The sequence below is a fragment of the Phoenix dactylifera genome, chromosome 6 (assembly GCF_051530095.1).
Source record: "Phoenix dactylifera cultivar Ajwa chromosome 6, Ajwa_hap1_PhDact_Kaust_v1.1, whole genome shotgun sequence".
In the NCBI taxonomy this organism is placed as follows: domain Eukaryota; kingdom Viridiplantae; phylum Streptophyta; class Magnoliopsida; order Arecales; family Arecaceae; genus Phoenix; species Phoenix dactylifera.
The window spans coordinates 4,820,961-4,838,240 of NC_143195.1; the positions used below are offsets into that span (position 1 = coordinate 4,820,961).

At 39.9% G+C, this 17,280-nt stretch overlaps 1 protein-coding gene across 2 annotated transcripts in view; it reads right to left on the minus strand.

Annotated features, from left to right (window-relative positions):
- LOC103716598 (uncharacterized) overlaps nucleotides 1-17,280 on the minus strand; it is a 281,358-nt gene that overhangs the window by 5,922 nt on the left and 258,156 nt on the right. For both annotated transcript variants that reach the window (XM_089923826.1, XM_089923827.1), the window contains 3 exons: nucleotides 11,213-11,249; nucleotides 11,041-11,098; nucleotides 266-376 (listed from right to left, as the gene is read on the minus strand). In XM_089923826.1, coding sequence (XP_089779952.1) covers nucleotides 266-376; nucleotides 11,041-11,098; nucleotides 11,213-11,249 — 206 coding nt within the window. The remainder of the gene's footprint in view (nucleotides 1-265; nucleotides 377-11,040; nucleotides 11,099-11,212; nucleotides 11,250-17,280) is intronic.

A 17,280-nucleotide genomic window follows, 5' to 3' on the forward strand; every position in this document is an offset into this window, starting at 1 on the left:
CGAATTAAAAGTCAAACCAGGGGCATTAGCAATAGTAGGTTGACTGTGCATGTATCTACATAAAATAAATGCATGTTTATATTCATATGTGCTCCAAAAATGATTTTATGAAAATGGTCATAATCACATAGAAACATTGCTATTGCTGGATTGTGCAGAACGAAACAGCAGAACTCAAATAGTTGTGAAGAATAATAGAACCTACTTTATCAATGTAAATTTTCGTAGCATTAATAGTTGACAAATGAGAGATTATGAGACTAACCGAGAATGCATGTGTGATATGCACACAAAACTCAACAGCAATTCCTATTGACATGACAAGGTTTACAACAGAAACTGCATTCAGTTGGATCTCCAGGATGGCCATAATTCCCTGCCAGGATGTGCAATGTAAGAATATGGAAAAACTAAGTTTTGCAGTATACATCATCATAACAAGCAAAGCAATAGAAATCAAGAGTCCAATGATTTTATAATATATGTTGCAGGATTTGCCTCGCAAGATTCTCTATTTGTGGGAAAGTTGAAAAAGGCCCTTGTTCAGTCATAGGAAGGTTTGAAAAAGCATCATCATGGAGGTTGCTTTTCAGCAACTCAGTAAGCATTAGATGTGATAGTGTCAGAAATAAAAAAAAGAGAGCATCTTGGGCTGGTCCAACGAGGCTTCTATCTACCCAAAGACCAAAACTAATGGGCTAGTGCGTGAAAGGCTGGTTGACAACATCGACTGACTCCAGCATCTGACACGCTCATGGAACCAGTGTATTGCTTTGCCTGCCCAAAACAGGGCCAGGGAAGAAAGAGCCCGTACCAACATCTGAGTAAAGAACCATGCCCTCGCAGCATCAATCATATTACCTCCCAGCATATCGAATTGAGTGTTTTTTGAGTACTCGGTTCCCCTTTAACAAAAAATTGTTTTGTTTTAATTGGTCTCCCAAAGATTAGGTTACACGCTAACCAGTCTAAAAGAAAGTACTTTTCCTATGGGGTATGTTCTTTCGGGAAAACCTCTATTTCCGATGTCTATATGTGCCTATGTGGTATATTACATTTCATGATATGCTACAGTACAAAGTAGAAACAGTTGGCACCTTTTGGACATAATCCAAAAGGGAAGTAGAACTAAGGCCGTGCATAATCCATGCAAGATAAGGTTAAAGAAATCTTCATTATTGTCCTATAATAGAAAATTGCACTGTAAATAGACTCAACCTGTGGCATGACTAAGTTCTTATAATATCTGAGTTTTCCTCAAAGTGCAATCATAAACTTTTGTATCCATGCCCACTTAGAATTACCAGGTATAATTGAGAGTTAAGGTCCGCCGTACCAACCATACTGATGTACCCGTGGGCACTGGTACCGGTACGGTATCGATACCGTACCATACCGAACCGAACCGGGTCATACCGACCTAGCTCGGGGACAGCGCGCGCGAGAGCGTGCAGGAGCGTGGGCGCGCACAAAATACGTTTTCACGCATTTTTCTCATTTTTTCATTTAAAACCGCAACCACGCAACGCGTTTTCCTGCGCCGTTTCCCTTGTGGACGCGTTCCCCGCGCGGGCGCATTTCCCGTGTCGAATTTTCTTCATTCTTCCTGAGCCTTCTCGTTTCTTCTCCTCTTTCCTGCGCTCTTCTCCTCTCTCCTCCAGTCTTCTCCCGCGAGCAAGCCCCGACGAGGATCACCCCGATGAGGCCCGGTACCTGTAAGTCTCCTTTTTCTCTTCCTCTCCTCTTTCTCTTCTTCTTTCTTCCTCTTATTTCCTGTTCTTCTTCTTCCTCTTCTTTCTTTTTCCCCGTGCCGGTACCAGATGGTACCGGTGCGAACCGAAGTGGTTCGCATCAGTACGCAGCAGGAACCAGTCGGTTCCGACCCCTATGCCGAAACCGTTTTCCACGGCCGAACCATACCGGTTGGCCTCAGTACCGGTACAGTACGTACGGGCCGGTTCAGCATACGTTGATTGAGACAAACAGTCAAAAATTTTCTGTGGGAAAAAGTCTGCAAAATTTGCTAAATTAGCTTGTCGTAAGTAAAAACTGCCAATATGTAATCTATATATCTTCATGTAGGCAAAGAATTGCGCCATATTAGAGATCCTAACATTAAGCATACAAAAAAATTCTTGTTGGACCCATAAGTAACCTAAGTTAAACTCTTACTCTCATTTCTTATGCAGTCACAGACATGAGAAGAACTGATGTAGATGTGATCTAGCAGAATGAACCAACAACAAAGGGAACCAGAATAAAATTTCAAATCTGAAATATACAAAATCTAAATATATTTCAGATTTTCTGTATTGAAAAACTGCTATCAGGAACAAAACATTGCCCTTGATGGCAATTATTTCCATGACATGAGGTGATTAATCAAACCCAAAAAGAGGAAATGAGTGTTCTAGACAGCACATAAATAGATCAGAAAGCAGTCATATGGATTATTCATCACCAAAACTGACCTCACGCTCTTCTTTTTCTCCTTTTACATCATGACAAGACTTGATGACTAGGAAATATTTTAAACCTTTCTCCCTAAGAAAGAAATAATAAAAAGAAACAAATAGGACCCTTCAAGCATTTCCTAGCAAAACATAGTAGAAGACTTCCTAAAATGGAAAAAAATTGTATTTCTAGGGTACAACCAAAAAGAAAATCAAAACCTTCATGACTATGGAACTTCTCAACCCAACCTTGATCCAAAGACTGCAAACAACAAAGTTTTCTAAGACAAGGCAACATAATCGCTTAGACAAGAGCCTTGAATTTGCATCAGAAAAATTGAAAGAAGAAAGCAAAACCAGTTAGAATTACATCAACCAAGATTCACAGTACTGGTGCATACCGCTCTATACCGAGCACATTGTACTGCACGGGTACCAAACCAATACTCATACCCTCATACTAGGTGTACCAATATGGTACTTGTGAGGACCCGTGTGGGGGTGTATTTAGTCCCACATAGGCTATGCATTAGGTAGATCTTGGATACTTATACACGGTCAAGCAAGGTTCGCAATCTCGGTATCGGGTACCGTATCGATATCTTATAAGTTTGGTACGATATGATACGCTCCTGTACAGAAATAGCTCTTTAACAATTTTTGCTAATTTTTATTTTATTATGCCTCAATACAGGTCAGTATAAGGTTCGTCATCTCGGTATCGGACTCCGTATCGATGCCACACTAGCACAATTCGGTACGGTACAGTTTGAAGTTTTTTTGGCGTACCAAGTGTTAGTACGCCATCCGTACCGGATACTGGTACCGAACCGGTATGGTACAGTAAGCTCCAAACTGTCCAGTTCGGACCAATATGACAAACTATGGGTTAGCATGCTTCAGTATGGACTGGTATGCACTTCGGTACAGCTCGGTACAGGTTAGTACACCTCGGTACGAGGCGGTATGCATTGGTACGAGGTGGTACGGGGCTTGTATCGACTCGAAGTTAAGTTTCGAATTAGTTTCCTCCTGGCACAATACGGTATGCCCCGTACCAAATGATGTGAGGGGGTACGAAAACCATATGGTCAAGAAATCTAAATAACATCTTCTGGCTAACTTTTTTGCATGAGGTCCTAGGTTGACCAAGCCATATCGTATCAAATCAGGCGGTAAGGGACGTACCATAACAGTACCAACTACCAAATCTGTATGTAGTACAGGAGATGTACTGACACTCGGTACGCAAACCGTCCTCCGTACCAAGTGTATCGACATAATAACAGGGTGGCACTGGTACAAGGCCCAGAATCGATACGACGTACCTTGATTGTGACAAATAATATCAAAGCAGATCCAGCCCATGGCTCGTGTGGACCAGATGATGCTACAACATGGGCCTATTTGGGTTGATCACATGTTGTTTGTGGTGTTTGTGATTGAATTTATGGTACTTATAAATAGATTTAGATCCTAAGCTTGGCGAGGATGTTAAGGCTTAAATAAGGGAAGGATGTCAGAATCCGTGCGGGCGTTTGTTGAGTCCCATATCAGTTAGATAGATTTTGGGTACTTATATAGGACTAATGAACCCAAATAACACTTTCTGGCTAGACTTTTTGGGTAAGGTCCTAGGTTGTGATAGTATTGGTATGGGATCCGATACCAAGATTGCAAACCGACACAAACACTACCAACCTAATTTACTTGAAGAATATTGTGAAGTATGGAATAGAAACCCTTAGAAAACATAACCAAATATCAGATCATATAGCATTCTTTTCCAAAGACACTTATTTTTGTTTCACCACTATCATGGGCTTATTTTGTCCCAAATATCTATCCATTGCCCAAACTAGTGTTACCTAGGTTACAATATGTTCATTATTGCAAATCTATCATGTATCGATGCAGTAAATTCTTATGATGTATTATACCCTGCAAAGCTGATACTTATCCAATTGAAATTATGTTAGATAATCCATAGGTATATTACCAAGTACCAAGTGTCTACAAGAAGTACTTGATGCAAGGAATGTTGAACTGGCCCGTACCGGCCACTTTAGCCCGTACTGAACCGGTCCAGTTTCTGACTAGGTCAGTGCGGCCACAGAAAACGGTCCCGGTTCCTACAAGGCTGGAACCGGCCGATACAAGGCTGAACCTGAAGAACTGGACCGGTTCCGTCCGGTTCGGTGAGAACTTGATGCGAACCGAAACCTAATTCGGTTCGATTTGCCATAGCATTATGGTTGTGGCATTAAATGCCACAGCAATGCCACAACATGCTGTGGCTTGTTTGGCCGGTTCGGTACCGGTACCAAACTGGTCCAGTGGCCGACCAGTATGCCGATTGGTAACGGTTCGGCGATTCTTGACTTGATGGGTCATACCAATATATAACTTAGCACATTTATTAAGCCAAGCTAATTTTTTCAAAAAAACATATCATTACTTTTTATCTATTAATGCTAAAAATGTGCTAACATGCGTTCTAATGATTTAGCTCTGCTCATCACATGATTGTGTTTGAGATGTCTCATAACAATTGGACTAATCTGATTACAATTTCTTTTTCAAATTCATTGATTGATTTGTTCAATCTTTCGTTCTTGCTTGCTGCATGCATGCTTTCTTTCCTTAGCTTACTTGCCCGATATAAAGTACATAGATCCAAATATCTTTCTCATTGCCCCAAAAATGGGAAAAAAAGGTGATATCAGAGAACTAGATAACTAACAAAGAATGAACATGACACTGGCACGCTATTTCCGCATGTAACAGTCAAACATAGCTTTCCACACCAACTCCCATCCTAATACAATAACAATAACTATTAAACCTACCCGAACCAAGGGGTTCGAAAATCACTAGGTTCAATTATAAAACCATCGGTTCAATTGTAAAACGCTTGGTTATAACTCGTGATGGTTCAAGCCCTTCCCCCAGTCTCAAGATGTTTCAAGAGCATCCCCCCTCCCTTGTTAGAGGATCAAAATGGTGTTGAACATTGCATGTCATTCACTCTCAACCTAGTAAGCCCTTAACCCTCCCCTAACTCCCTCCCTCCCTCTCCCTCTCTCTTGCTTAGCTAGAGTTTGTATTCGAGTTTAGCCCTCAACCCTCCCTCTTCCTCTTTCTTTTTCTCCCCCTCCCTCTCCCTATTTTCGATATGCCCCGGAACGGCACGGCACAAACCCGAACCATGCCGAACCGGTCACTGGCCGGTACAACTGCTGGTCTGTGAACCTTGATCAAACCCATCCCAATTATTTGAGGTCAACTTTTCTGAATTTTCAGTTGCCAGGCATTCCTATTTGAGGCTATGTATTATTTCATCTCAAATTTTTCATATCCTTTTTCACAACTTCCATCCACGTTACCGCTGGTCTTCCCTCTCTTGTCTACTTCCTTTCAAAAAGACCAAAGCACCTCTTCTTGGTAGAGCCTTCTCAAGTGTTTGTTGTACATAACCGCACCATTTCAATTGATTTCTACAAACTAATATTTTTTAGTAAAATTCAAAAGCTAACATTATTAGGGCCCATTTCAAGCACAACAGGTAGTTGCTATCGGCTTGATAAAAGTGGTGCTTGGCTTGTAACACAAAGGCAAGATCCAACATCATGAGCTTCATGTACTTGATGTGTGCCACTTGAGAGCTTATAGAAAGTGAGGGACTGATAAAATCTACTCTAATGACATTCAGGTCTTATATAACTAAAAGACTTATCATGTAAGCATTCCTGTTAGACTACAAAAATACGCATTCCCAAGCCTGACTTATCCACAAGGGTAATTGAGTTGCAACATAGGGTTGGTCATATGGCTTAGAGCTAATTCTAGGCCAACAATCAAGTACTTTTCAGCAAGAGAACAAAGAGATGAAGGTGAATGCAGAATATTTGACAACCTCCAAAAATATTTGGGAGCAATCAATAGTAGGGACGGCTCGAGCTTTAGGCGACTGCAGCCGACTGAGGCGGTTGCCTAAGGCCCCCGGCCCAGGGAAGGCCCCCACCCCACGGCTCATTTTTTTTTTTTTGGCTTAATTAATGCACAACTTTCGGATGTGAAAGCTAGCTCATAGCTGGGCAGTGGGCGACGGCTACTGGGCTACGCCGCTACAATGCGTCCCTTCGGCGTCTCCCCGACGACAGACAGTTAGGCGCCTAGGCCCTAGGCAACGGCTACGACAAGCAACAGGCATTTTCTCCCCCTTCTCTCCCCCCTTCTCTGCCGGTGGTTTCTTTTTTATTGCTGAATCTTCTCCGGTTCTCGACAGACTCGGCAGCTCGGCTTCTTCAGTTCTTCAGCTCGACAGCTCGGGTTTCAAAGCACAAAAGAACGGTTTGAAGCCTCCGCTCCGGATCCTCTCCAGGCTCCACCGCTCCATCTCTCCTCGCCGTCCTCGGCTCCTCCGAGGCTCCGACCTTCGGGCTCCGGCCTCCTCGGCTAGTCGGCTCCGCTCTAAAGTCCACCATCCTCGGTCCTCCTCCTCCGGTTCCAAAAAGACAAGAACCCGGCGAGTGGCAAGCTGCCAGCCGGATCTCTCCAGCTCTTGAACCGCCGGCCGGATCTCCTCTCTAGATCTTGGACTACCCCTGCTTCGGATCTCCTCTCCAGCTCTCCTCGCCGACGTCGCCGTCCTCGTGTCCTCCCGTCCTCCAACCTCCGAGCTCCGGCCTCCTCGGCAGCTCGGCTCCATCCTCTGAGAGGAGTCCTCTCTAGCTCTCCTCGCCTTCCTCGGCTCCTCCGACCTCCGGGCTCCGCCGCTCCGGCCTCCTTGGCAGCTCGGCTCCGTTGGACCGTTAGCATCCCACTGATCCCTGGCAGTGGTGACCGGTGAGAATCTAATCCACCGTCTCTCCTCTCAGTCCTCTATTAGGCATTAGCTTCTGAGTTAGTTTATTAATTAATCTTTTGGTCTAATTAATTTTTATTTAGTCAAGTTAGAGACACTAGAATTGATTTTTATGGTACAATTGTAGATTGGTTGTGACTTCGGCGGTTCGGCCTCTTCTCACTGTCGAGTTCGGCACTATTCGGCCCCTTCTCGCCGTCGAGTTCGACACTATTCCGCCTCTTCTCGACACAATTAAGGTCGGCACTACTTGTTGGGATCCGAGTTTGTTTTTTTTTGACACAATCAAGTTTTATCATTTTTAACTTTTTTATATTTTGATTTGTTTAAGGTGTTTTTTTAATTGCTTAGTTTGATAATATTATTTATAGATTAAAATGTCTAATAGAAAATATAACTGTGGGTATGAAAAACTCAAAAAGAAAAGAAAAATCGATAAACTCATTCAATCTCAAAAAGGAGCTCTAGATAGATTTGTTGTTACAAACAAACAAAACACCACATCAAATTCAACTCAGGAATTAGCAACAGAACAGGCACCCGAAATAAAGTTAAAAAATGAGATTGCTATTGAAACAATATCTAGTAAAGAGCACAATGAAAAATCAGATGGAGATAGGATAAAAAAGAAAAAAGATTGTGAAACTAGTTCTATTCCTACAAATTTATATGATCTTGGTTAATAGAAAAAGATTGATACAAAATTTAGAGATCTAATAGTGGAAAGAGGCCCAATTAGAGATTATGATTTTCATTTTTCTAAGGATGAAAATAATAGACACTTCTCTACGATATATTACATTCGTAAGTTACCTAATGGTGAAAAATATGATAGAAGATGATTAGTGTATTCGAAAGATTTGGATAGAGTATATTGTTTTTGTTGTAAATTATTTGATTCAAAGCCTAGCACGAGTCAATTAGTCAATGAAGGAAGTAGGGATTGAAAAAAATTAGGTATCAAGCTTAAAAGTCATGAAACAACTAATGAACATATCATTAGTATTAATAGGTGGATTGATTTAGAAGTGAGATTGCTAAATAATAAGATAATTGATAAAAGTCTCCAAGAACAAATAAACCAAGAAAAGGATCATTGGAAAAAAGTACTATTGAGAATTACTGTTGTCGTAAAAAATCTTGCAAAAAATAATTTAGCATTTCGAGGAAAGAATGCAAAGATCTATCAAAGCAATAACAGAAAGTTTCTAAGTTTTATTGAAACGATTGCAGAATTTGATCCAGTAATGCAAGAACATGTTCGACGCATTCAACATGGTGAAATTCACAATCATTATTTAGGTCATAATATTCAAAATTAATTAATTCAAATGTTAGCATCTGACATTAAAGCTATAATAATTAAAAAGATTAAAGCAAAATAATTTTCTGTAATACTTGATTGCACTCCTGATGCAAGCCATCAGGAACAAATGATCCTACTTTTAAGATGTGTAGATACTTCAACAAGTCCAGTAGAAGTAGAATATTTTTTAGAATTTTTAGAAGTAGATGATACCTCTAAAAAAGGCCTTTTTAATGAACTTATAAATATAATAAAAAAATATAAACTTGAGGTTAATGATATAAGAGGACAAGGGTATGACCGGATCTAATATGAAAGAAAAACATCAAAGGTGTACAAAGAAGATTATTAGATATAAATCCTAGAGCGTTTTACACACCCTGTGGATGTCATAACTTGAATTTAGTATTATGTGATATTGCTAACTCATGTCCTAAGGCTATATCTTTTTTTGGAGTGATACAACGAATTTATACCTTATTTCCTCATACAAACAATGAAAAATGTTACATAATAATATATCCACATTGACTCTAAAACCCTTGTCACAAACACGTTGGAAAAGTCGTATTGAAAGTATCAAAGCAATTAAAAACCAAGCTCCTAAAATAAGATATGCCTTAGTTCAATTAGCGGAAACTAGTGAAGATCCTAAAACAAAGAGTGAAGCCACATGTTTAGCTACATATGAGATTGAAAATTTTGAGTTCTTATTGGGCATGAATATTTGGCACGATATATTGTTTGCTGTTAACTCAGTCAGTAAGATTTTACAATCTGAAGACATACATATTGATTTTGCTATAGATCAATTAAAAGGTCTTCTTTCTTATTTGAAAAGTTATAGAAAAAATGGATTCATGAATGCTTTGAATTCATCTAAGAAATTGCAAATGAAATGGAAATAGAACCTACATTTCTTGAAAAATGTGTGATCCGTAGAAAAAAATATTTTGATGAAAATAGTGATGATGAGACAACAAGATCAGCTGAAGAATCTTTTAGAATTGATTACTTTTTATATATAGTAGATCAAGCTATTTCTTCAATTCAAAATAGGTTTGAACAATTTATCATATATGAAAATATTTTTGGTTTTTTCTTTAATTTTAGAAAGTTAAAATCTTTGAATGAAGATGATCTGAAAAAGTGTTGTCTTAATCTTGAAAACTTTTTAAAACAGGGTGAATATTCTGATATTGATGGTATTGATCTGTTTTCAGAGTTAAAAGTTTTAAAAAAAGTTTTACAAACAGAAACTAGTACCCCTATTGATATTTTAAGTTTTATAAAAAAAACATATTCTTTTCTAAATGCATGCATTGCATATAGGATATTATTAATAATACTTGTAACAGTTGCTTCTGCTGAAAGAATTTTTTCCAAATTAAAGTTGATAAAATCTTATTTGCGATCAACTATGTTACAAGAAAGATTAAATGGATTAGATATATTATCGATTGAAAATAGTATTTTAATGGATATTGAGTATAAAAGTTTAATTAGTAATTTCGCTTCTCAAAAAGCTAGACGAATTATTTTTAAATAAAATTTTAAAGTTTTTTTATACTTATTAAAATTTTTCATCATTAAAATAATAATAATAAAAGGCCTCTTCTAATGAGTTCACCTTAGGCCCCCAAATGTATTGGGCCGCCCCTGATCAATAGCCCACAAGCTTTTCCTCTGTAATTCATAGCTTCATGCTGAATGCATATTGCTAGTGACCATACCATTGACACATTGTCCTGGTGCCAAGCTAGACAATCTATAATCAATAACCTCTTCAATTTTATTCAGGGTTTTTAGTTTATAAGCATTTAAAAGAAAACAGATGGTTCATTTAATTTATTAACCTCAAATATTCTAAAACCAAGTTTTGTGATTGGTTAACAACAAAGATTAGTACATAATAAAAAAATCTATGGTTGTATTTCTTTCTAGTTTTTGTTTACAGAAATTTACTGAAAACTTATTTCAAATCTTGAGGATGTTGTACTTGTATCATTTTGTACAGTGATCTATTCACCGTATATTTTTTGCAGCACTTCTTGCAACACTAAAAAAATAGATCTGTGCAGTGCAATGCATTTATATTTGTCAATATCATGTGCAAAAGTTGATCTTGTGCCTTAAAGATAGCAAGTTAAATTGACAAATCGTTATAAATAATCTAGTATGGAAAAACTAGGTTACATAAGCCTCACACTTGCTTGGACAGAACGGTTTCAATTGGAGTGAAAAATTATTTTCATGAGAAAACAAGCCAAAGGCATGATAGCCCTAGATATGAATATAAATGATTGCAAAAGTAACAAACGAATTTCTGCATAAACTTTGGTAGGTCATCCATGCATGACTGGATGAGTATCAAGAACTAAAAAGAATATTTGGAATTGCTATTTGGAAGTTACCATCATATCAACCAAAATCATTGCCAACACTATTAAAATGATTGCAGAAGTCCATAAGCTGCAGCCAATAATGTAAGCATTTAGAAATGAGAACCCAAATGACAATGTCGGCACTTTAAAGGAAAAAATCCATGATCTACAATCGTATAATTATGGCAACAGTGTTACAAACCTGCAGGTAATGACAAGACAAACAACCAACACAGCACCTGTTAAAATGAAACATTGTTAGTATCTTGCATTATTCTCCAACTTACTGAAAAGAAACTCTAATCGTTCTCAATTTTATCAGTAAAAACATTTTTTCTGATTTCCTACTGATTAATAAAGAAATCATGGTCTACGAACATTCTTGAATTTTTCAAATAACTAGTGGTCTTATTTTTGCAAAATCTTCACCAAGTATTTGCAAACAACTTGAAATTTTGTCTATATGTTATACTTTTCTTTTTAATTTGATTCTCTTCTTTCATACTTTAATCTCCAACACCTCCTATATTTCTTCTGAAAACTTGCAGTATTATGAATTTTTGTTAATAGAAAATTAATCATGAAGCCTGAATTTGTTACGACAGTGCATGACTGCAAGTTAAGTTAGATAAGAGCTCCTTTAATATAAGCATCCACCATGACATGAGTGTAACAATGTAAGATATGGGGCTGAAGTCGGCAGCCCCAGCCGACTTCAGCCCCGTTTCTATTTTTGGGAGGACCGGAACAGAGGATCGCGATTGCGATCCTCTCCGGCTCCTCCGGGGACAAATGGGGCAAGGGCGCCGCGGGTATCCCGCGGCACCCCCCTTCGGTCACACCGCGGCCGATCACGGCCGCGGATCGCGCTCGACCGCCGCGATTTTCGCGGCGGAGGGCCGTTATGATGGGGAGATAAAACCCCCATCTATCCTTCCCTAGGGCCACCGCCGAGTCCCCTTTTCTTCCTCTCCTCCCTCTCCTCTTCCTCTCCTTCCTCTGCTCCCACTTCCCAAGTCGCCGGTGAGCCGCCTCGGCCAACCACCACCACCACTCAAGCTTCCCCTGTTTCGAGATCTCCTTCCTCTTCGGAAAGTGCCATCGCCGCCGCCGCTTGACATCGGACCGAGCCTCCCTTGGCCGAGAGCCGCCACTTCCGTCGACCGCCGGTGAGCTTCCCTCCTCTTTTGCCCTTGATTCCATGCCAAATAACATGCTTGATTTCCTTCCTTTGCTTTGGCCCCAAACCGAGATCATTCGGTTTTCCTTCGACGCCCGTCGCTGCAGCAGCCGCCGGCCGCCACTGTAGTCGGCCGGCCGTCGACCGGGCAACAGCTCCCGGCCGCCTAGGCTGACCCCCCCCCCCCCCCCCCCGCCAGTCCCTTCTTCCTCTTCTTCTTTCCCTATTCGTGGGGGTTTGGGGAAGGGCCTTGTTCACGGGCCCTATTCACTGCGGGCCCAACTTGGGCCCGGTTCGAACCCGAAACCCGAAACAAAAAAAAAGAGAAGAAAACCCGAAACCCGAAATCCAGTTCAGACCCGAAACCCAAGATCCGAAACCCAGTTTAGACCCGAAGCCCGGAACCCGAAACCCGAGTCCGTTTGGCCAAAAAATGCAATTTTACAGTTAAGCCCTTGATAGTATATTATTTCACAAAAAGGTATTCTGAAATTTGTATTTGATCCCTGTAGGAAAGATTTATTACATAAAGGCCCTCAACTATATTTGTTTGGTCCTTTTACCCAAGTTTTATTACGGAACGGTGCTATGTAATTAGACATTGGTCCCTGAAACGAATTTTTATTGCATAAATGAACAAATTAGAGGCCAACCTTGGGAGGGCCCTATTGGGCCGAGTCTATGTGGGCCCATTGGGCCGTGTCTGATGTGGGCCCTATCGGGCCATGTTCATTATGGACCAACTCTGGGCCCTGTTGGGCCGTGCCCAGTAGTATTATTTTTGGATTTTTGCTTAGATCTGAAATTAACAAGGAATTAATTAAATTTAAACAGGTGAACCTGATCCGCCTATCTGAAGTAGGGATTAAGCGAGAAGAGGTAAGTAACTTAATACTTCAAGTGCGATTTTCAAATTATTTGATAAATAGATTAAATTCTGAAATATGTTTTGTATTTAGTAAAATGGGTCTGGCATGTTAAATTTCATTTGAAAATTATGCTCTGAAATCCGTAAACTATGACTGGAAAATTTGTGAAATATGTTTTTATATATATGTATTCTCAGCATGGCTATGATCTGTTCTGTTCTGTTCTGGCCCCGCTAATGGGGATTATACGTTGGACCTGTCGACTTGTAATCTGTGAGGAACCGGTTTCGACACCGCGCCACCGGTGATTAGAATAGTGGTTTCTGGACACCGTTTCCACCGGTGACTAACAATAGTGGTTTCTAGCACTCTGTGCAACCCATGCCACTGGGTTACGTGGTCGTAGCCTATTATGTTGAGATTCTGGTATCAGAGTTTTTGAAAAAATGATAATAAGTTTTGAAAACAACAAAACAATATTATTTATGATTTATTCCAGAAAGTATGCCTCTGCTTCTTAGTCGAAGGGCAGGACCAGGGGGCATCCCTTTAGTGTCGGAGGCAAACAAAAAACATCAAGGACAAAGTAAGAGAGAGCAGAGAGGAATGCTTTCGCATTTCCGACTTTGATTTTATTTGCAAAAGGAAATGTTATCCTGTATTTTGATCTGATATGCTCTGACCCCACTTTGGGGTATTTTGTTGCTTACTGGGCTAGTCTAGCTCATTATTCTATTTTCTCCATTTTTCAGATCCAGAGGCTTGATCTCACGGGATTGAGGAGTGCGTTAGATTTTCCGACGATTCCTTCAGTTATTGGCATTTTAGTTAGATTAGTTTGGACATTTAAATTATGTTGACATATGCTATTTTGCAATTTTGTAAGACTGCTTTTGAATAAATTTAAATAATTATGTCAGTTTTGAACATTTGTATTTGCTTTGATATGATCCGATGCCTTGCACGCCTGTGCGGCCCGCCGTGCGGGCGTGCGGCGTCTGCCGCGCCTCGGGCTCGGGGCGTGACATATTTGGTGGTATCAGAGCCAGGTTTAAGATCACTAGGGATTGTAACTGAAACAATTATATTGAGCCTAAGTTTTAGGATTCCTAAGATCCGTCAGAAAGGTTGAGAGATGGGTAGGAACCAGATAAGGGGATAATGTTTATTTATTTTATTAACTATTTCGTAATATTCTGTTTGGATGATTTTATAACATCTATATATTTTTACTAAATCAGAATGCCGCCTCGTCGTGTCCGTAGCCTGAATCGGATGGTCAGAGGCTCTCGGGGAAGAGCCCCTACCAACCAAGCTGGCGAGGCATCGCATAGCTCAGGACCCCAAGGTCAATCAACTCCAGAAACTGCCGCCGGAAATCAAACCCGGGTGCTCGAACTGATTGAGGAGGTCGTTGGGTTAGTACGCCAACAGAGGCAACAACCTCAGCAACCAATCCAGCAAGTCGTTGATCCTCCGGAGCAAAGAAGGAGTATAGCTGAATTCAAGAGAATGGCTCCTTCGGTTTTTAAAGGCACCACTAGTCCTTAAGAGGCCGAAGCCTGGATAGAGGAAATGGAGAAAGCCTTCAGAGCAATGGAGTGCACCGATGAAGAGAAGGTCAGATTTGCCACCTATATGCTTCAGGACCGAGCTCATCATTGGTGGATGTCTGTGGAGCGCACATTGGCACCCGAGCAGGAGGCACTTACCTGGCAAAGGTTTCGCACAGCCTTCTACTCCAAGTATTTCCCTTCAAGTCGCCTTAGGGAGCTAGAGAGAGAATTTCTAAATCTGCCTCAAGGAACTATGATCGTGGATGAGTATGAGGCAGAGTTTGACAGGTTAGCTCGGTTTGCTCCCACCCTCGTCATAGATGCAGAGTCCCGGATGAGGAGATTTGAAGAAGGATTGAAGCCTCAATTACGTCGGGGTTTGGCCGTAGTGCACTCAACCAACTATGATGACCTGGTAGACAGGGCCAAGAATATGGAAATTGTCTGGAAGGAAACACAAGATTCAAAAGATAGAATACAAAAGAAGAGGAGCAGAGATGTGAAAGAGTAGATGCCCTACAAGCCAATCGCAATATGTATTGCGAAAGGTTTTTTCTTTTGATTTGTCCAAATCATGTACATGACATTTAAATATGAATAAAGGCGTTATGTTTTATCATATGCTGTTGATTATATTTATGATAAACTCCTTAGATTAGGGCAATGGTTTTAAGACTATGATGAGATCATACTAGTGAGACTTAAAATCCTAAAATCCTAATCTTAAATATTCCCAGTCATTGGTATATTGAGTCGGGGATCAATGATTACCGGAAAGACTGGCATGTCTTATGTATGCTCGATGCAGAGGATGATTGATCTCACAATCATTTGTGTGGAGACACTAATACAAAGATGTGGGTGCTCATTAGAGGAATGAGTTCACTGAATTGACCTACAAAGAGAAATCTTATGAAGTCTTACTTACATGTTAAAAGATGATTCTCTTAGTGGGAGTTGTGCAACTGATCCTATGACCTGAGATCACCATGGTATCTTGTGCACATGAACCCATATTTTGGTTTACACTCATTCATGATAATAAGTTATGTACGAGGTCTTCTGGATATGGTGAATTGTGTACGAAGATTATGAGTAGGTCAACAAGGAATTAATCACTTCTAGTAAGAGAAGATAGCATCCTATTTATTCTAATCATATGATAATTCAGGAAACCTTTGATCAAAGTAGAATGAAAATTAGAAAGAGTTTCTAATGTTTCATTATTTGAATTATCATTAAAAGATTGAGAAAAATATGAATATGAAATTGAGTTTGACATATATTCATACTCATATGCATTTTTGGGATGCAGTTTGATTAAAGGATTGAATTGCATGGTAACTTGCCACTGAAGGGTATTTTTGGTATTTCCACCAAATTTCATATTTTCCGGATAGACATGACACGTTGCTAGACGTCAATCTTGTTTTATAGGTTTGATCAAATTAAAGAGTTAATTCGATCACCAATTAGAAAGGATTCTAATTGTTAAGTTCGGGTTCGCGCAGTTTGGACTTAAATCGATTAGAAGAGTTCTAATCAAGTTGGGTCAACTCGCACTCACACCTATTGCTGGCTAAGTATGGAACCCAATGGGTCACACACAAGAAAACTTATCAAGGGTCTAATTGGATTAGATCATGTTTGCAAGATAAACATCCTAGCAGGTGTTGCAAACCTTAGCTCCTAATTCGAATTGGATTCGAATCTGATTCGAATTGGATTCGAATCTGATTCTTAATTGATTTAATTTGATTAGATCATATTCTAATATGGGTTAGCCAAGAGTTGGCACCTAATTGGCTTGGTTTGAGTCTAATTGGATTAGATTTAATAAATCATTCAATCTAGACCGTTAGATCTTGATCTACCGTTGGATGAAGACATAATGGAGAGTTGGTTTAACCCAATTGGATTGGGTTAGAGGATGGCTACCATAATTGACCATTGGATCTTAATCCCACCATTGGATGAAGACATAATGGGTCAAGTGAATGGCACCTTGCATTGGAGCCCTTGGATCATCATCATGAAAGATCAAGAGGTGAGGCGTGATGGACATGTGATTAGCATGTGATGTTGACTTGGTCAAAATATGGCACCACATGAAAGGACATATCATTTGATACACCTCCTCACTTGATCTGCACCTCCTCTTATTTGATATGGCCCTTTAGATGATGCCCTTTCATGAAAGGATGTGTGGATGGGATGCATCCCTTGGAGATGCATCCCTACACCTATTATAAATAGGTTAGCACTCCATGGGTTTCATCATTCCAATTCCACCCCACTCCTCTTTCTTTCTTTCTTACATTAGTTTCTTTCTTTCTAGCATTGCTTCTAGTGTGTCCTAAGCCAAGACAAGGTGGTCTTCTTTAGGACAAAAGGATTAGAAGTGATTTTAGAAGGCTAAAGGAAAATAGAAAGGAAGGAAAGCAAGCCATTAGAGTTCTTTAGAAGAATTCTGCATTAAGGATCAAAAGTCTTTGGAGCTAAAGTCTTGATCAAGTTTTCGTGTGGATCACCATTGGAGGGCGGACACTTGGACGCCTCGTGGAGATTGTACACTTTGGATTAGCGTTTGAGGTATTCTACTAATTCTGCATTTATTTTATATCATTTGATTATAATCATTAAGGTGATCTAGGCTTAAAAGGGT